Source organism: Nematostella vectensis, chromosome 12, assembly GCF_932526225.1.
Source record: "Nematostella vectensis chromosome 12, jaNemVect1.1, whole genome shotgun sequence".
In the NCBI taxonomy this organism is placed as follows: domain Eukaryota; kingdom Metazoa; phylum Cnidaria; class Anthozoa; order Actiniaria; family Edwardsiidae; genus Nematostella; species Nematostella vectensis.
The window spans coordinates 6,249,476-6,263,349 of NC_064045.1; the positions used below are offsets into that span (position 1 = coordinate 6,249,476).

Consider the following 13,874-nt stretch of genomic DNA (forward strand, 5'->3'; position numbering starts at 1 on the left):
TCGAACGACTGCAAAGTATTCTGTGTATCCACACATTTGATTACAAACGTGTTCCCCAGAAAATAGGGTAGTGGTGCGACGGCTAAAAGCTACTTACTAATTTACAGAACGTTCGAGCTATGCTACGACCAAGGCAAATACATGACAGCAGTCCGAGCGATCCGCGTTCTCCGACCACTCCGTGCCATCAACAGGGTTCCGAGTATTCGCATACTTGTGACGCTCCTATTGGACACTCTCCCTATGCTTGGCAACGTGCTTGCCATGTGCTCTCTCATTTTTTCCATATTTGGTATTGTGGGCGTGCAAATGTGGCAGGGAGTTCTCCGAAGTCGATGCGTGGCCCAGTTGCCTGGCAACCTTTCGGCCAATCAGTAAGTTGAAACTAACATTTATTTTCTTTTTACCTACGTATTTTTTCATTTTAATATTTCATGTTTTATCTTTTTTTCCACAGTGGCTTCCTGATGTAACATTCCTTTATCTGATTCCATTTATTTTTTTGATAACATCGTTGGGCTGAAACAGGCATATATATTTCTTAGTTCCTTATAAAGATATATATATAAAATATAAGTATTTGGCTCTAAATCAAAACAAAGAGTGCAATTCTCATTTTTAGTAGAATGCTTCCAAATTCAAGTTATCTGGTAGACTAAAAACCTGATAACAACAAATGCATACAATGTTAAGTAAAAAAAAAGGTTCCCTAAGAGATGGCCTATAAGCAAGCCAAAGGATTAAAACCACTAATCTTCTATAATTTTTTTAAAAGAAAACAGTAGCATAAACCACAGACATTGTGTCTCCATTTGACAAGTCAGACGTTTATGAAGGCGCATTTGTTGGATTAAGTCGTCAAATATTTATTTGCAGAAGCAAGTAGTCACTGTCACTATGCAAGATGTTATTTTACCTTACACAAGGCCTGCATCGTTTTTGGGGTTCTTTAGCCGCTAAAATGCAAAGGAAAATTGTCTCTAAAATATCGTGTTTTCTTCAATTTATTTTTCATAAGCGTTTGCATGCCAACCGTGCATAATCATACCATTGATAATAATGCTTTTGCATTGAAAATCAACCTTCTTCTCCCTCCATAAACAGGATAGCCTGCGAAGCAAGTGTTTCTGTTCAGAAGAAAATTTTGTTTTCTCCCCCTTCCCCTTTCTTCCATTTTTGGCTCGCCCCATTTTCTTCGCGGCCAAAAAAATTCGATCTTTGGAACAAAAACGCTTGCTGCGCAAGCTATAAACAGGAAAAAAACCGGTTTGTTGCAAGCTGCTCCGTCTTCACAAGCTGCCAAATACGTTGAGGTGTTGATTTTGATGTAGTTTCATTAAAGCTTGTAAAGCGAGCAACAATCAAGTTTTGTTGCAAAAAGCAGGTTAGACTTCTCTTAGCACAGTTCTTCATATTGCAACAAATCGATCTGTTTCTAGGTAAACTGGTTTACCCCGCCTTAATGTGTGCTACAGTGGCCATTACCAACTTGTTTAACTAGGGAGTGCTCTGATGTGTACTGAAGCTATTGTATTTTGCAATTATAGCTCATGTCAATCAAATGGCAATTTTGGTACTAGAAGTATCTCGAACTGCTCGAACTCTTTGTCTTACATATCAAGGTGTCCACGATAGCACGCGTCGCACAGAAAATCAAAAGCAATCAATGAAGAATTCTTCGTAACTAATTTCCTTTTTAGAGACCACTTTGATGGATTTATGAATTCGCATTATTGCATTTCAGGTTAAATATCAGTGCGTTTTACCAACCAGGCGGCTCGTCTGATTTGGTCTGTTCGCTGCCAGAGAACTCCGGTGATAAACACTGCACAAGCGCATTCATCCCGGCCTCTACTGCGCATGGTCGTGAGTGCGGGCTCACATACGAACAATACAGTAACCGGTCGAACTATACAAATGTATGCGCGAACTGGAATCAATATTACACGCTCTGCGCAGACATGGGCATCAACCCTTTGTACGACGCGGTGTCGTTTGATAACATCCTCATTGCGTGGGTAGCTATTTTTCAGGTTAGTACAAATAAATACAAATCTTTATAAGAATAGTCAATCAATTTTCTAGACCACCAAGAACTAGTTTCACGCCATAATCCATTGTACTGCTCACATCAAGGAGCATTTATTGGTTTAGGTGACATACTATGTGTTATTCCCAGACAAAATGTCTTGGATGTCGCGAAGAGGGGGGCGTAAGGGGAGTGCAAAAACCGCACAGAAAACTTCACAGAAACCGCATACAAAAACACCAAAGATCGCAAAACCGTCAAAATAAGTCAATAACCGTAAACCGCGCAGTCTAGTGAAACCGCAATACCGTGGAATAAAATGCGAAAAACAGAAAAACCGCGCTAGATTTAATAAGGCAAAACCGCATCACCAAAAACCCTTACGCCCCCTTCTGTGAAGCTTCGTGACTTCGTGACACGTGACTACAAACTACAAACGCCATAATAAGGGAAAAATCTAATAGGTGTTGGAAGTGACCTTGTTACGGGTTTCCAGGCCCGTAGCCAGGATTTTGAGCGGGGTAGTTCGTTTTGCCATTTCAGCGGACCAAATTTCTCCCTCACCTCGTCTATTACATTAGGCATTCAATACTTCAAATAAATTCAAACTTGTATTTGAAATGATATTTATATTGTGCTTTTTAACATATAGAGATAATAAGAAAGATAGTTATTCTAAAAAGATTTTCCTAGTCATTTCCTAGACATTTATTTGCACGGTATATCCAGTCAAACGTTATATTTTTTAGTTTGCGCTGAGCGGACCTTCGAGCCGGGTGGGGGGGGGGGTTCTCCGAACCCCACGAACCCCCCCTGGCTACGGGGCTGGGCTTCAGAGATACGGAGGGGTGCCGCCAGAAAACCTTAACGGTCTCTTGTGATTTATATACGATTTTTAAATCGTATATAAATCGTATATAATCGTATATCTTAAAAGAACTCGCGCAGGTTTCATAGTGACGCATAATCTTCGCCCGAATTCTAAAACTTTGTCGCATTTGCTCGTATTCTTTTTGAGCTCGCATATTTGTAGGGGTTTATTCTACTTCGATTTCATCATGTGTAACCGCACAAAATGAAATATCACCACTCCTAATATGGACATGGTATTCTTCTTGTATTACGGGCATACGCTGAACAAAGAACTTCGAAAATAGCACAGTCGCTATAAAAAAAAGTAGGCCTCTAGACTGTAATTTGAGGTGGCGGCGTTTTTAAGCTACAAAATATTAGGCCCCAGGGTAACCTAAACGTAAGGAGCCCTAGAAGGGCCATGTGATTGTGCACAATTTTTCGCAGGATCGTGTTTATATTTTACTGAATCGTGTTCAAGTTTGTTGTTTCGACTTTCTACGGATCGACTTTTTACGGATCGACTTTTTACGGATCGACTTTTTACGGATCGACTTTTTACGGATCGACTTTCTACGGATCGACTTTTTACGGACCAACTTTCTACGGATCGACTTTCGACGGATCGACTTTTTACGGATCGACTTTCTACGGATCGACTCTCTTGAGTCTTGCCACTGACCCACTAACCCCGGCCGAACCTGCCTGTCGAACAAGATCCCCTTACAACCAATTGATGTTCTACCAACAGCCTTTGCCACATTGCTCTATAATAAACAATACTTCCACTGCCTTGTAGCTCATGCACTATAGCATATATGTATAGCTATGTCAATGGAAGTACTAAAGAGACGTCGGTCAAGTCGCTTTTTAGATAAGATTCTCTTTAGCTGCTGGAGACTTAGACGTATTCCTTGACAGACAGCAAGGCTCACTGATAGCTATAACCTTAGGCCAAGTAAAAATAAACAAATGTTTACGACCCCGCCCGAGTTTTTTTGGGGGCCGCTTCAACAAACTTTATCATTTGTTATTTTTAACCAAAAGCCTATTAAACAATAAGAAATAACTTGTGGTACTGATTTAGAAAACATTGCAAAAGAACTAAAAATTCTAGTTTCGGTAATATATGACTTGCGAGTTGTCTTGAGAACAGTGTTAATACACCTCGTCATCGACATAAAGATATAAAATAAAAAGCCGCTCGCCCGCCCGCTAGATTTTTTTTAGAAATCCGACGGGAAGCATTTGTTTATTTTTACTTGGCCTAAGTGTCCCTCGATCATATCATCGCGCAAAAAGGGTTCCTGTCTGGGCAATTGGATGATAACTGTCGCGAACAGCCATAACGAAGCACGAAGACAAACAATAACAAATAAATACGAAGACTGTACTAAACAGTAGTGTTGAGCTCGCTGTCATGTTGTCATTTTAAGCCCGCCATTGTATACATTCGGTCGAGAAGGACAAAAAGTCGATCCCCAAAAAGTCGATTCGTAGAAAGTCGATCCGTAGAAAGTCAATCCGTAAAAAGTCGATCCGTAGAAAGTCGATCCGTAAAAAGTCGATCCGTAAAAAGTCGATCCGTAGAAAATCGAAACAAAGAAAAACTTGAACACGATCCAGTAAAATATAAACACGAGCCTGCTAAAGAAAATGCGGCCGATCACATGGCCCTTCTAGGGCTCCGTATAAACGACTTTCAAAAGGTCTATTTCTCTATCCTTAAAAAATCTTCAACTATCTGACTTTGCGTCCGCATCCCCTAGTCCACGAACCTGCACATCTTTTTAGAGTGGACTGTTGGCGTTTAGCATAAGGCTATGGTGTTCTCTTTTGCTTGTGTCATAGTGAGAACTAGTAATGATGACCCACGATTTTTTAAGATTTTTTTTTCTATTTTTCATTTCTCAGGTGATCACCCTTGAGGGATGGACAGATATTATGTATTATATTCAAGACGCCCACGGATTTTGGAATTTCATATATTTTGTCGTCTTAATCGTGGTAAGTTATCTCTTTATTCACTTGCCACCAACAAAAGATACGCTCACAAAATCCTAATTAGCTTCTTGCCAGCTTCCCATTTCTGACATATTATCGGTACATTCTTGGATTTGTACCGGCTGTTTGAGACAGTACGATTTAGTCACATACGACCTATGAAATGTCTTAGCCTTGAATTTCACACCAGGACTTTCGCAGTCGAGCATTGTAAAGGAGTTGTAGGCTGATTTACACTGTACGACTCGAGTTGTAGGGGTGTCGCGGGCAGGTCGCATACAAGCAAACCGTGCAGCCTAAATCATCCTTAACGAGAACGATTCCTGTTTGTTCATTTATTCTCCTTATTTTACAGATCGGCTCGTATTTTATGACAAACCTCTGTCTGGTAGTGATAACCACGCAATTCCAGGAAACCAAACAACGCGAGAATGACTTGATGCGTCAAAGTCGCCGCAAACACACCACCAGCACCAGCACTATTGGGAGCAGCCGCTACGGGCGCGAAGGCTGCTGGTTAGAAATCCTCAAATGGATCGGGCACGTCTATCGACACACGAAAAGGCGTCTGGGTAAAAAACTCAACATCAAATGCGCCGAGCCCGTAAGTAAAAGAACTCGTGTCACTCGCAAAAAGAAGCGAAGAAAAAAGAAGCTTGTTTACCATCATCATCACCATCATCATCATCACCACCACTACCACCACCACGTGCACTGTCCAGGCAATTGCCAGTACAATACTGTTGGTACATTTTGTCCGATTCATGACGTTAGTTTACCACCAACTCCGAATGCCTCAAACGCGGACTTCAACAGTGGGGCGTCTACTTCTGAGCCGCCGGTATCTGGAGTGTCTGGAAATTCTCTAGCGGTACCAGCACTAGTTCGTGCCACAGTTCATAATGGTTCCGAGGAAGCGGAGCCAAAGGCGCCGGAGCTTCCGGGTGCGGTGCCGTCTGTTTCTATAGTTACAGGGTCCGCGTGTTCTGTACGGCCAGCGGCTTCACCTCTCATAGGTGAGAATTTTTCAGAAGTCATTTGTAAAAGTAGAGGTTATTTTAAATAAGTACACAGCTGCTTTGTCTCCTATTATCTTTGTTCTACAAAGGAGTTCTTTTGTCTCTATTCTTCTCTTTCTTTGTGTCGAGGTGCGGATATTGTTCATTTGCCCAATCAAATTGCAGCTTGTAAGAGCTGCGTACTGACCCTTATTTTTTTGGTCTGCTAGATGATGCTTAGATGATAATTTAGAAAAAAACTAAAAATTTGACTGCCAGACGTAGATATGACAACTGCGCCAGCATGAAAACTGCCGCTCTCCAGCTCCGTTTCCATCTTAAATACGAGGATAGCTGTAATACAAAAATACTATCTATAAAATGAGTTTTGTATTTACACACTTTTTCGCATTTATCCCAAGATCTATATAGGCTCATCGAGGGGTCTTATGCCTTCTTAATGTAATGAGGTTGTAATGAAGAGGCGCCAGATAATACAGTTTAAGACATCACAAAAATAGAATGAAGGATTACCGTCACAAATGACCATATTCAATTGACAGGTGAGATGTTAACAACAGCAACTGCAACAGTCAGCGTTAACGGCCAGCCCGCGATTGCCGACGTCACCGCTCACTCCTTCGTGTCAGCGGCATCTCTAACAGGCGCAGCCGCAACAGCAACAGCAAGTGCCGCGGCCACCGCTGTCATTCAGAACGCATGCGCATGCGCCGTGGGACAACATCTCGATAAGGTAGCATTTGATAGTGGTTTACATAGCAGCGTATTTCCAATGAGAAGCATAGATATTTCGAATGCCATGTGTGTGTCATATCTTGTCGCTGTTTGAATTCGTGTCGTCGTTGTTGCAATAGGCTTGTATAGTGATTTTTCCTCTATTCCAGAGCGGTCACTTTTTGTTTTGTTTTAAAACGCATATTGTTGTTGTTGTTGTTTATTTTTTGGTCTGTGTGTTGTTTTGTTTTTGCTATTTAATTTTGCTTGTTAGGTATTTGCTATTGCAACTTTTGCCCTTGCTATTTATTTATTCAATTTTATTCCTTTTATTCCTTTATCCCACTTTTCCCAGGTGGAAAAGTTTGAGGCGGAGTACGTGTACGAAGAAGGGGAGGAGTCCGAGACGGACATGTCCGATGATGAAGACACGTCCGGGAGTAGTCCACGCCGCTGCGCCAAGTTCAGGGAAGGGTGTGCCTCTAGCGTGGACAGCAAGTGGTTTATGTACGTGATTATGGGTGCCATCTTTGTCAACACCCTGACCATGGGTATCGAGTATTACGGACAGGTAGGATAGCATGTAAATCTTAGTCTAAAGGTTGGGTGGTAAGTCATGCGCCATTGGGTTTGGGACAGTATGACCACGGGTATCGGGTATTACGGGCAGGTAAGACAGCATGTAAGACTAATGCTGCATTCACACCAAAACCGTGTTTAGTTAAACAAGGATTTTCTTTGCATGATAACTTGCCAAGTTTCTCATTGTGCTGAATTCTTACTAGCTAATTGAACACTTAGTAACATGTACAGCACAGTCTACTCAGTTTTGTTCTCGGTTCTTTCCTCTCTTGGAAGTTTGAGATTTAAACCAGTTTAATTAAACCACCTTCAAACTGGTTTAAGTGCTGGTGTGAATGCGGTATTGGTCTAAAGGATGGGTGTTAAGTCATTATGAGCGCCATTGGGGTTGGGACACTATTGGCATTGTCATAGAGTATTACGGTCAGGTAAGCATTTAGTGGGTGTTAAGTTCAGGTAAGATGACTAAAGGTAGAGGAAGATTTGGAGGATGGATGTGGGAGGGGGTCTGGGAACTAAAGACATTATTGCGGCGCCAGGGGGTGGGGGGAACTGTTGTACCTCATCTCAACACTATAAGTAAATGTTGTGAACAAGCACGAAAGGCTAGGTAATTTTTAAGTTTATTTTGGATATCCACTTCGAGAGATGATATGCTCTTTTTATCAATGATATTTAAACACCCATTAAGACACAGAAACACATCTTACAAGTCAGACGTAGGCTAACAGACGCAGGTGTAAACGAACGGCTCTACTTATGAACACCTACTTGAAATCGCCTTCTGCTTTTTTATATTGGCAACATTACTATGAGCGTATGGCTCTTTTTAAGGACATCTCTTCGACTTCTTAAGGGTGTTGGGGCATTTCTCGTTACTTGGTGATTCGGTTGTTAGGCGCGCCCGCGCGATCATCCGGGAACTTCACATTTTCCGATATTTTAAAAATTGTGCTTTTTAGGCACCCTCCTGAATAATGTTATAAAGCTACATTTATCATTGCAGATACTTCAACAGCTAAGATTATAGAATTTTTTTGTTGTGACGTAATGTGATGGTGTCATCAGCTGATGACGTCATCATCAAAATTTAGACATTGATAAACAATGAAGCCATGCCTAAATTCATTTTATTTGACAAATATTTGGCGGATTTACAACGTTTCAAAGTATCCTTAGCAACGGCCCTCAGAGAAATGTCCCAACACCCTTATGGTGTCCTGAAAGCACCATCTCTGTACTATAGGACGAATCCTATGTAGCTTGTCTCTAAACCATTACGTGACTCCCGCTCTTTTCTAGCCCCAGAAGATGACAGACGTGCTGGAGATCTTTAACTATATCTTCACTGCCATATTTGGCATCGAGATGATAATGAAACTGATTGGCCTTGGTTTCTATGGTTACATCAAGGACGCGTTCAATATCTTTGATGGCACAATCGTGATCATCAGGTTAGTGAGAATGCTTGTTGCAGTGATGATTATGATGATAATGATGGTGATGGCAACCATGATGATGATAACTAAGATGATGATGATGATAACTAAGATGATGATGATGATGATGGCGATGATGGCGATGATGACGATGATGATGATGGCGATTGTCAAGATGAGATTTACAATAATGGCTATTATGCTCTTATGATAACTAAGATGATGATGATGATAACTAAGATGATGATGATTATGATGATGGTGATGCTGATGCAATGATGATGACGATGGTGATAATGGTATTGGTAATGATGATTATGGTTATGATAATGTAAATAAAGGTAGTGACGGCAACGATTGCAATCAAATAGCTACAAATGATGCTGATTATGAAGATTTCGCCATGATAAGATTATAATATTTATGATCCGGTTATGATAGTGATGAAAATGCTAACTATGTTGTTTTTGACTGTTGACCGTGACTGTATACTATGCACAATACGGTTTTCACACGATTTTATTGAGGGTAATACAAAAGTTCTCTTCATTGTTTCTCAAGCGTTGTTGAGCTGTTCGGTGATGACGACAGTGGAATATCTGTACTCCGCTCATTCCGTCTCCTGCGCGTGTTCAAGCTCGTCCGGTTCCTTCCCGCGCTTCGTCGTCAACTCCTGGTGATGATACACACCATGGATAACGTCATGACCTTCCTAGCCCTACTCGTCATCTTCATGTTCACCGCCAGTATTCTGGGTATGAACCTGTTTGGCGGGAAATACCGGTTTCCTAACGACGAGGGAGTCATGGAGACGTCAAGAGCTAACTTTGATGATCTATTCTGGGCGATTGTCACCGTGTTCCAGGTAAGTAACATTCTGTATTCTACGTGTAGTCAATCTACGATAGTTCTAGGCCACAGGGTGTGATGGAAGCCGTACTGAAAAGTTCATTCGATGTGAACATCCAAAAAACAAGCATGAAGCAATTTCCTTTAGTCAATCTTCTTGGAATTTATAATTTAATGACGCTAGCGCACTTTTGGTAGTCTCGGCCACCTTGATTTCGGCCTGAGAAGAGAGATCAAAATCACTGTTTTCAGAGGAAAGGATGTACATAATTGGAGATTTAAATAAGCAATAACAAAATAAAATGTTAATCGCTAGATTTAGAGATTTCAATATGATGTTTACTAGATAAGCTATTACTCGTCCGTCATCCAGTAAGAAGAATTCCACCATTTTCACTCAAACTTGACTGGACTGACTGGATGAAGGTGTGATTGTTTTGCGTGCGTCAGTACTCGAAATCATACAGATCCTGTCACATGTCGGGACAAGTCAAGTTGTTGTGTGAATAGAGTATACCCTGACCCTAGAGTTTCAGAATATTAGTCCCCAAAAGACTCGTCTGATTCATGTTTACCAGCGACGCGAAAGGAATGAGCCAGACTGCAAAACGATCACTAGTTATTGACTTTGTAACCTCGCCTCAGGTGCTGACCCAGGAAGACTGGAACATCGTGATGTATGATGGGATGCGTGCGACAAGCAAGTGGGCGGGGCTATACTTTATCCTTCTCATGACGATTGGGAACTACATCTTGTTTAACCTGCTCGTCGCTATCTTAGTCGAGGGATTCGCATCAGCACCGGTATTTATGGTGACAATGTTTGTATGCTAGTGCGCTTTTAAAGTTAACTTATTGTACATACTCGCAAGGATAGTTTGGCTATCCTTGAGGGTCTTACTAGCAATGGTCGCATGCGATGCACAATTGGCATCACGCTAGCCCGGTCGCAGCTTTAGATCTCACATGGATTTAAACTTCGTTCGAGTCAAAGGCAGCACCCCTACTTCCCCTGCAGTTCATTGCCGATGAAGTTTAACTGAGGCAAACCGGCTATGCTATGCTTATGAGTCTTAATAAGGACGAAACAGCCGTGGTGTCCATGTTGCCGAACTGTAAGGGTAATAAACTATGCTAGCGTCCCGTCTTGGCCCGACTGATGCCAATGCTTGTCTGCTTGTGTGCTATTGAAGTCTAATCTAACAACCGTTTTGACAAAGAAAAATGTACAAGCAAGAATACTGAACCCTGCAAAATCTCACAAGGTCTATCTATTCATTCTTTTAAAAAACGAATCTCCTGTTATTATTCCTGGATCATCCAATTCACATTTTGTTTAAACGGAAGGAGCTTGTAGTATACTCAAAAAAGTGTGAAACTCTACACGTTTTCACTACTCCATTTTATTGCAAAAAGTGGTTGTCGCTGATTTATTAAAGACCAGTCTTTTGTAGTTTAATTTTCCGTTGCGCGACCTCAGCGAATTAAAAATCCTGGGTATTCCTCGGTGTTACGGAGAGCTTTGTTTTTGGTGCTCAAGGCCTTTGTACTCTATTCCATTGTCTCGTTCTTAGGTCTTTGTTTTTGGTTTTTGTTCCATTGTGTTTTTGGTGCTGGTGCTCCGTAACACCAAGAAACTACCAAAATCCTTGTCTCGTTTGGGAATGGCGCGTAGACAGTCAACCGTATATACCAATCGATTGCTTTCAAGTATTCACTGTCGAGTCATAAGCCCTTTAACTGCACACAGCAAGGCAACTGATTGGCCACGGTGGTATGATTGACTACGCACCATTCCCAGGCGAGAAGTGGATTTGAATTTTCTGCGGTCACACAACAGCGAATTCAGCTATAAGGTTAGTGTGAACGTGAAGGTGGTGTGATCGTAAATTTAGTTCTGTACACGCACTGAGTGTGACCAAAACCGAAACCTCGTTTAATAACGGATCAATGGAATGTGTAGAAAATATCCAAACCCCCCTCCCTCCCATGGAGAGGTATGACCCCCACCCCCCTTAAAATTTCCAACCCCCTAGAAAAGAAAAACGGGCATTTCTGCCCCTCCCCTCCCCCCACCTCCCCGCTGGAAATTCTTGCACGTTCTAATTTCCAATTCCCTTCATGAGGGGGGTGGATATTTTCTGGAACTACATAATTTAAAATAAAGCATGTGCATGGCTAATGACCAATGTGATAAAAGCAAGTGATATTGCTGGCTCGTTCATTAAGTTTGCTCTATCTTCCCGGTTACCAGGCTCGCGGTGAGAGCACGGCCAGTCTCCGTCCAACACCGTGCCCGAGGACTGAGTACCAGCTTGCTGAGATCAACTACAAAGAGAGACTGGAGTCACAACGGCTTAAATGCCACAGCAAGCCCAAAGTTTGTATCAGTCCAACACCGTCCGTAATGTACGCCGAACAGGCCGGGTACGACTCCGAAGGAAATTACGACTACCCTCCGAAAAGTCCACGAAGATCATCGTTACCCGAATTATTTACAAAGAAATGTCCGATTCCGGAATTAGACCTGAGCTCAGTCCCAGTCACCCCGTGCATGTCCCCCACAGTCACCGAAAAACCTAATCCGTTCTGCCCCCCAGCGGGGAGGACTCAGGTTTTTGTGAACAGTCGTACGCCATCGGAGAATGATATGGAAAAGACAGGCGAAGATGAAGCTGTTACGGTAAGAATTCAGAATGAGCTACAGATGAAGTCTTGGGGACATATGCAAGTGTTAACTACTTTGTTCCGCAGGACAACCCGACTGTTGACATCAAAGTTCCGACGTCATGCTGCTCCAAGCGTGCTGATTGGTCGCTTTACGTATTTGCACCAGACAACAGGTACACACTGTTTGATAGACAACAGGTGAATACTCTTCGATAAACGACAGGTACATAATGTTCGATAGACAACAGGTACTTACTGTTTAATAGACAACAGGTACATACTGTTCGATAGACAACAGGTGAATACTGTTCGATAGACAACTGGTACATACTGTTCGATAGACAACAGGTGAATACTGTTTGATGGACAACAGGTGAATATTTTTGTTCAATAGACGTCCATTTTATGTGATGTTTCTGATACGTCAGAGAGATGATATTGGATACGTCGCTTTCCACATGAAGTAAAATGATTTTTTGTTTTCTTAGATTTCGCATGCTGAACAAGGAGCTTTACCAGAACAAATGGTTTGACCGAACCGTTCTTCTCTTCATTCTTTTAAATTGCGTTGTCATGGCACTGGAAGGGCCTTCTGTACTGCCAGGTAGCTTGGTATGTATACATTCCTCCTGTATTTGTATGCACACAGCTTAGTATGTATTCAGTTCTCTAGTATTGTGGGATGTACAAATTGGTATGTATACATTCCTCCTGTATTTGTATGCACACAGCTTAGTATGTATTCAGTTCTCTAGTATTGTGGGATGTACAAATTGGTATGTATACATTCCTCCTGTATTTGTATGCACACAGCTTAGTATGTATTCAGTTCTCTAGTATTGTGGGATGTACAAATTGGTATGTATATATTCCTCCTGTATTTGTATGCACACAGCTTAGTATGTATTCAGTTCTCTAGTATTGTGGGATGTACAAATTGGTATGTATACATTCCTCCTGTATTTGTATGCACACAGCTTAGTATGTATTCAGTTCTCTAGTATTGTGGGATGTACAAATTGGTATGTATATATTCCTCCTGTATTTGTATGCACACAGCTTAGTATGTATTCAGTTCTCTAGTATTGTGGGATGTACAAATTGGTATGTATATATTCCTCCTGTATTTGTATGCACACAGCTTAGTATGTATTCAGTTCTCTAGTATTGTGGGATGTACAAATTGGTATGTATATATTCCTCCTGTATTTGTATGCACACAGCTTAGTATGTATTCAGTTCTCTAGTACTGAATGTACAAATTGGTATGTATATATTCCTCCTGTATTTGTATGCACACAGCTTAGTATGTATTCAGTTCTCTAGTATTGTGGGATGTACAAATTGGTATGTATATATTCCTCCTGTATTTGTATGCACACAGCTTAGTATGTATTCAGTTCTCTAGTATTGTGGGATGTACAAATTGGTATGTATATATTCCTCCTGTATTTGTATGCACACAGCTTAGTATGTATTCAGTTCTCTAGTATTGTGGGATGTACAAATTGGTATGTATATATTCCTCCTGTATTTGTATGCACACAGCTTAGTATGTATTCAGTTCTCTAGTACTGAATGTACAAATTGGTATGTATATATTCCTCCTGTATTTGTATGCACACAGCTTAGTATGTATTCAGTTCTCTAGTACTGAATGTAAAAATTGGTATGTATATATTCCTCCTGTATTTGTATGCACACAGCTTAGTATGT

The 13,874-nt window shown here is 41.3% G+C and overlaps 1 protein-coding gene across 4 annotated transcripts in view; it reads left to right on the plus strand.

Annotated features, from left to right (window-relative positions):
- The window catches only part of LOC5508299 (voltage-dependent T-type calcium channel subunit alpha-1G), a 48,508-nt gene that overhangs the window by 23,063 nt on the left and 11,571 nt on the right, over positions 1–13,874 (plus strand). For all 4 annotated transcript variants that reach the window (XM_048720364.1, XM_048720366.1, XM_048720363.1 and 1 more), the window contains 12 exons: positions 108–374; positions 1,745–2,033; positions 4,796–4,888; positions 5,241–5,901; positions 6,447–6,637; positions 6,974–7,189; positions 8,503–8,654; positions 9,201–9,504; positions 10,134–10,292; positions 11,743–12,171; positions 12,243–12,331; positions 12,647–12,770. In XM_048720364.1, coding sequence (XP_048576321.1) covers positions 108–374; positions 1,745–2,033; positions 4,796–4,888; positions 5,241–5,901; positions 6,447–6,637; positions 6,974–7,189; positions 8,503–8,654; positions 9,201–9,504; positions 10,134–10,292; positions 11,743–12,171; positions 12,243–12,331; positions 12,647–12,770 — 2,974 coding nt within the window. The remainder of the gene's footprint in view (positions 1–107; positions 375–1,744; positions 2,034–4,795; positions 4,889–5,240; positions 5,902–6,446; positions 6,638–6,973; positions 7,190–8,502; positions 8,655–9,200; positions 9,505–10,133; positions 10,293–11,742; positions 12,172–12,242; positions 12,332–12,646; positions 12,771–13,874) is intronic.